The sequence below is a fragment of the Uloborus diversus genome, chromosome 6, assembly GCF_026930045.1.
Source record: "Uloborus diversus isolate 005 chromosome 6, Udiv.v.3.1, whole genome shotgun sequence".
Taxonomy (NCBI): domain Eukaryota; kingdom Metazoa; phylum Arthropoda; class Arachnida; order Araneae; family Uloboridae; genus Uloborus; species Uloborus diversus.
Genome location: NC_072736.1, coordinates 996,589 through 1,002,588, shown reverse-complemented (window position 1 = coordinate 1,002,588; position 6,000 = coordinate 996,589). Strand labels below are relative to the sequence as shown.

The window sequence follows — 6,000 nt, the reverse complement described above, 5'->3', positions numbered from 1 at the left end:
TGGGGTGGTTTTTGGGAGCGTATGGTGCGTTCTGTCAAAACGCCCTTGAAGAAAGTTTTAGGACGATCTTGCTTGAGCTATGAAGAGATTCAAACCACTCTCACTGAGATCGAAGCTGTTATAAATGGAAGACCTTTAACTTACGTGTATGATGAAATTAACGAGCCATTTCCTCTAACTCCTTCTCATTTTCTGATAGGCAAGCGCCCAAATTTCTTTCCTGATATTCCTTCTGTGGCAGAACCAAAATCCAACAAAAAGACCCTCACGAAATTATTGAGATACAGAGATCAAATTTTAAACCATTTTTGGAAGCGTTGGAGAACGGAGTACTTACTGGAACTTCGATCTGCAAATCGCATCGTTCCAATAGATACTCCTACAAAATTCAAAATTGGAGACGTGGTTATAGTTCATGAAGACAAGGTTCCAAAACACATGTGGAAAATAGGAGTTGTTAAAGACCTTTTTTTCGGCAGAGACTCTAAAGTTAGATCTTGTGCTGTTCGAACGCCTTCAGGCGTTGTGAGGAGACCTATTCAATTACTGTATAATTTAGAACTTGATATTGAGTCAGTGACTCAGTAAAAAAAATCTTCCGCATAAAAATGTCATTTCTGTTTACTTTAAAATTGAACTTTGTTATTTCATGTCTAATTCAGACTGTTATATATTTTAGTTAGCTGTTATTCATTTGAAGTTTACACCAAGTTTGTAAGTATGTTAATTTGTTTGATTGCTATTATGTTAAAAAAAAAGTTAAATATTTGAATTTTGCTGAACATTTCAATTGTTCATCCTGGGGGAGTGTGTTGAATCTCCCTTTTAGTTTCTTTTGGCGAGAAAATATCTCGCCAGTTTTTACAGCAAACCTAAGTTTAAGTTTAAATTGAAAGATTGCTTTAGGTAATGTGGATTCCGATTGATGTGGATTTTGAAGGGAGCCGCTGGCCCTTGTAATACCAGCATGAACCATTCCTATGGTTTTAATTTTATTTTGTTTTATGTTAATAAAAGTTAGTTTTGTTTTAGTTGATGGTTGTAATGTGGTTACTTGTGTAACATTTTGACAAAATGAACAGAAATACGAAGAATTTTCAAACCTGCAAAAAGTGGAACTGCTGAGTTTTTTTAATGTGCATGTAAGAAACGTCATGACCATACCCCTCCCCCTTGAAAAACAATCCCAGATACGCTACTACGCACAAATATGATTATTTTGCAATTTATTTGAGAAATTAGTATTTTTTACCCCTGTACTTTGTTAACCTTCAACGATTAAACTTAGTTGAACCGAATTAGGTAAAGATCCGACGTAAATCACGGAATAGTATAAAGAACATATGCATATTGGCTTTAAAGACCATCCAACATTAAATTGTTGAAGCTTGTACATGGATAGTGAATGAATTACTGATACCGAACTAATTTTGGTATTTTCTGGGCTGTTCATGTGGAAAATACTGATCTATAATTTCGTTCTACCATTACTGCTACGGAAATACCGAAGTAGAGCCGTCGGAGCTCGCAATGCATTCCTGCTTTGCAGAAGGCCATTCAAAAAAAAACGCTTAACAGCAGCATTTCTTTTCCGTTCGGCTTTCTTGCCAAACATGCTTTGCGCTTGTCGCCAATCGACTTAACGGCCACTGTTAGGTATACTTTTTGTGTTGATTGGATTTAAAATATCTCCTGGTGGATATATGTTGCTGAGCATTTTCATTTGCTTTGAACCAAGGTTCACAAACTTAACGATTACAGTCTTATCTTGATTACAGTAATCTTTGAAGAGACTTCATTTAGGGCATTTTTTTACAGACTTTTCATTCAGACCAAACTCATAAGAATATGAAAATTCGTTATGTCGAAAACAGCTCTTTCATGAATAAAAATATAAACTTTAACCTCTTTGGATCTTTTTTAAAATCCAAAAACCAGCCTATATGAATTCTTGAGCAATAATTAGCCTCTGTGGCAAATTTGGAAGAAATCCGACTAAAACTGTGGATTTGTATAATGAACACACACACACAAACATACATCCATTTTTATATGTATAGATTTCAGGAACTTATGTCGATACCATTTTGAAGTGAACACTCTCAATCTTGTCTGGGTATATCTTCTTTTCAAGAACGCAAAGCTTGCGTTATCTAATCTATGTAAAAAATATCCGCACCCATTGCAATTGTCTTTGGCAGAAAATGAAAGATATAAAAGCAGACAAAACTCGAGAGAAACGATCAGTACCTTAAAAACAGAAAAAATGAATACTGTTCTAATATTCTCATTCGTTGTCGTTTTGGTGAGTGTTTTTTTATTTTAAATTAAGGAATCAGTAGAAATAAAAGATTAGTTATTTCACTCAATCCGTTAGGAGACTCCTTCACCTGATATTTTCTGTATTTATATTGGAATATTTATTTTTTTTATTCATTTTTTAAATTATTTCTTATTTATATTTTCCTGACAATTTCCAAAAAACAAAGAAGCAAATATTGAATTTCTACGTCTCCTTGTGCTAAACTTTTGATCTACACCCATGCCGCTAATTTTTTCTTTTCTTTTTTTTTTTCGTGGAAAAATTAATTATTATTGAGTATCTTAAGTTTTTATTTTTGCCAAACTTTTGTCCTTTACCCCAGCAACCAAAATAAACTTTACAGAAATAGGACATAGATTGCTAAAGCCCTGGTTTCTTAGGAGAGAATCGCCGATCTTCCAAGTCGCTCCTCGCCGTGACGCTGAAATCAAAGTCAAGTGGATTCCGACGTGGCCATTCACGACGACGATTTAGCTCGGGCGCGTATGCACAGAAGAATCAAGTTTTCCCCACGGCGAGGAGCGACGTCGACGATCGGCGGGTTCGCTCCAAGGAAACCAAGGCTTAAGCGTTATAGCTGTTATAGTCTAGTCCAGTGGTAGGCAACACGTTGAGCGCGATCGATCGCTCGATCTCAAGCTCTTTTTTAGTCGATGGCGACAACATTCTGGTCATGTTTTTTGTCAGACTACCATTAATAAACATGATTTTATGGAAAAAAATAGGCTCAACTTCTTAATCAAAAGTTATTTGAATATTTTTTAAAAATTTAACTTTTTATAACGTTGGAATGTCAGAAGTTTTAATTTTCAAGAAAAAAATTCTTTTTAACTTCTGTTCTTGAAAAATGCCCGCAAAAAATTACGACGGATTTACAAATAAAACTTGATATGGATGTTTTACATATCTTTAAATTAGTAAAACATTGTTTTCAACGGGCTTTTACTAGTGGCCCAGCGAGAGGAGGATCAGCTCGCCACAGTTACCCCGAAGTTGATCTTATTGTTCGTCCTCGCTGGCTAGTCAACGAACGATTTGAAAAAAAAAAGAACATGCAGCTTTGAAAATTGATACACACGCACAGAAAGGATTCCTGATGAACATACTAAAATTCCTCTGTGGTAAAGGGGGGAACTCGTGCTTCCATCATGGATTTTAGGTGCGTTTTCTCAGTTTTCATCGAATACCTCAAAAACTATATTTGAGAGTAAAACTCAATTAACAAGTAAAAGAGTTAAAATTACCTTTCTAAAGCTTTTTTGTTTTAAATGTAGCTACAATAAGTGCCGAGATATTTAATTTCAAAGTTCGAGAATTTTTGAAAAAACGATCATTGTTCCCGCTTTTTTTTTTTTTTTTTTTTTTGAGCAATCACGATTGCTTATTGTTTTTATTTGACTGTCTTTGATGTTCCGTGCCTTTTTCAGCTTGAACCAGAAGCCTCTGCAGCACCACCGCCCACCGTCCTCTGCAGGCGGCGCGGCACGGCTACTCCGGTCCTGAGCTATCCGCTTCTCCTGGTCGGAGGCGCTCATGTCCTACACTCACGCACGCTCACACATATACATACACACACGCCTACGTGCATACACACAGGTCTACGCACACACACAAGCCTACACACTTACACACACAACTATGCACACGTAACCGCCCAGGAGGAGAGGCAGGCTTGGGGGGAGGGGGGGGACAGGAGCTGTTTCTAGAAACAATAACTCCAATGAGTAGGGTCCTGTTTCAGTTCGTGATTGCGAAAAACATAATTTGAATTCAAAATTTCAAAATTCAAATTAATTTTAATTTTTTTTTTATCCTCCAATGTAGATTTTGTATGATTCTTCATTCCTTTTGCTGCGCAGCAGTACAGGTCGTCAGAGTGATTTAATTTTTTGAAACTGGACTGCAGGTGGTGGAGGAAAGGGGCGAAAAACTGGCACACACGTACAAAAAGGTCTCCTAAAGAACTTAGGGGTCTCTTGCGTAGATTTCGAGTCGAGAGGTGGTAGAGGTCTCGTGCGACCATCGTGGAATTGAGGTGCATTTTTTAAGTGTTCGTCCTTTGCCTCAAAACATTTTTACTTGAGAGCAAAATCATCAATTGAGGCATTGAGAAACAAAGGGATGTAAGTGAACTACTAAAGTTTCTTTAAAAGTTCCTATGAGACTTACTAGACACAGCAGCAGCAACAAGTTTTCAAAAGACAACATGAGGTTTCGTTAGTTCAAACTTCCTTTTACTTACTAAAGAATTAAATTCATTCAAAGACTCTTGGCAAGGGAAAAAATCAAAATTATAATCATTGTTTCAAGTGTGGTGATGGTTTTGTACGTTTTAAAAATCGCTTTCGAATTCGCGGTCAGTAATTGAGTTGAGTCTGGGACTTTTCGCTAAACTAGAAACCCTTACATTTGTTATTCTAATTAATTGAGAAAATTGAACAAGTTCAATCGGATGGTTCAAAAAAAAAAAAAAAAGAGTTAAAAAAAAACCCTAGGTGCAAGCCCCCGGGAGCTTGAAGTAATTTACAAAAAAAAAAAAAAAACAACGCTGTAGTTGCTGTGAGGTCTTCTGGATGCAGGCCCGCCAGGGACAGAATTTCACTACGTCTTTGACATTCCTTTTTTTTTTTAAATATATAAAGATAAAAAAAAAATAAGTTCCGTGTTACAAAATGAATTTCAATGACGACTTCTGAAAATTTTGCAATTCAGTTTCCAAATATTAAAAATTTTTAAGCCTACTTAATTTTGATTTTTTCTCTTTTACCAAAACACAGGTGATAGTAAGTGTTGAAGCTCAGGAACAATGCGGCCGGATACAGTGTGCCACAAATAATTGTTGCATAAGAGGTAGAAGATGCCAACCACTTCGAACACTGGGTAAAGTATCAACCAATGTATCTATTGAAATGATTTTATTTGTTTTAGTTTTTAGAAAATCTATGAAAAAACCTTCTATTCAACTGAACTGTTGAATTCACTAAAACAACTAGTCATCTCTTCCCACAATTTATAGAAAATATTGAGCATTAAAATCTGTTATTTAATTCGAAGAGATGCCGATACCATATCCCAGAGATGGCTTATTCTTCAACTAAACCTGAAGCCATACCAAATATGTACTCTTCAACTATACACTTCACTAATGGAATCGTCAATGACATCAAAAAAGTTCACTGTAAAAGAGGAGACAAAAAATATGATTTTTAATTCCAAAAGCTGGTATCCGCTGAGATACCTATATTATCTCTACATGGAAATACAAGACTTGAAAAATGCGATTTCAAGTATCTAATTACTACAGTTCTACTGAAAAAAAAAGCTCGAAATCTGGCAAAGTTCAAGTAACTCATTGTGGTTTTGCGCAAATTAAAGTTTATCCTGTCAAAAAAAATAAATAAATAAATAAAAAATAAATAAATAAATAAATAAATAAAAATAAAAATAAAAGTGGCTCCAGTGTCAGTAAAGGAAGCAAATTCGGGCAAAGTTGAAATAAGCCACAAGAAAATTACCGACATGAAGAAATTGTTGAAATATAATACCGAGCGATTTTTCGGATTTTTATTAAGAGATTTGTTTGTGGCCCAGCACAGATTGTAATGAACTAGAACAGCGTTTCTGCATTGATAGATAAAGTTTAGTTATTTAATTTTACTTCGTTAGCAGCTGATAAT

The 6,000-nt window shown here is 35.4% G+C and overlaps 1 protein-coding gene across 1 annotated transcript in view; it reads left to right on the top strand.

Moving 5' to 3' along the window:
- The first annotated feature begins 2,247 nt into the window (after positions 1-2,247).
- Positions 2,248-6,000, top strand: part of LOC129225098 (uncharacterized) — a 34,442-nt gene continuing 30,689 nt past the window's right edge. The window contains exons 1-2 of the mRNA XM_054859655.1: positions 2,248-2,305; positions 5,101-5,203. Of these exons, the coding sequence (XP_054715630.1) occupies positions 2,267-2,305; positions 5,101-5,203 (142 nt within the window). The 5' untranslated portion in view covers positions 2,248-2,266. The remainder of the gene's footprint in view (positions 2,306-5,100; positions 5,204-6,000) is intronic.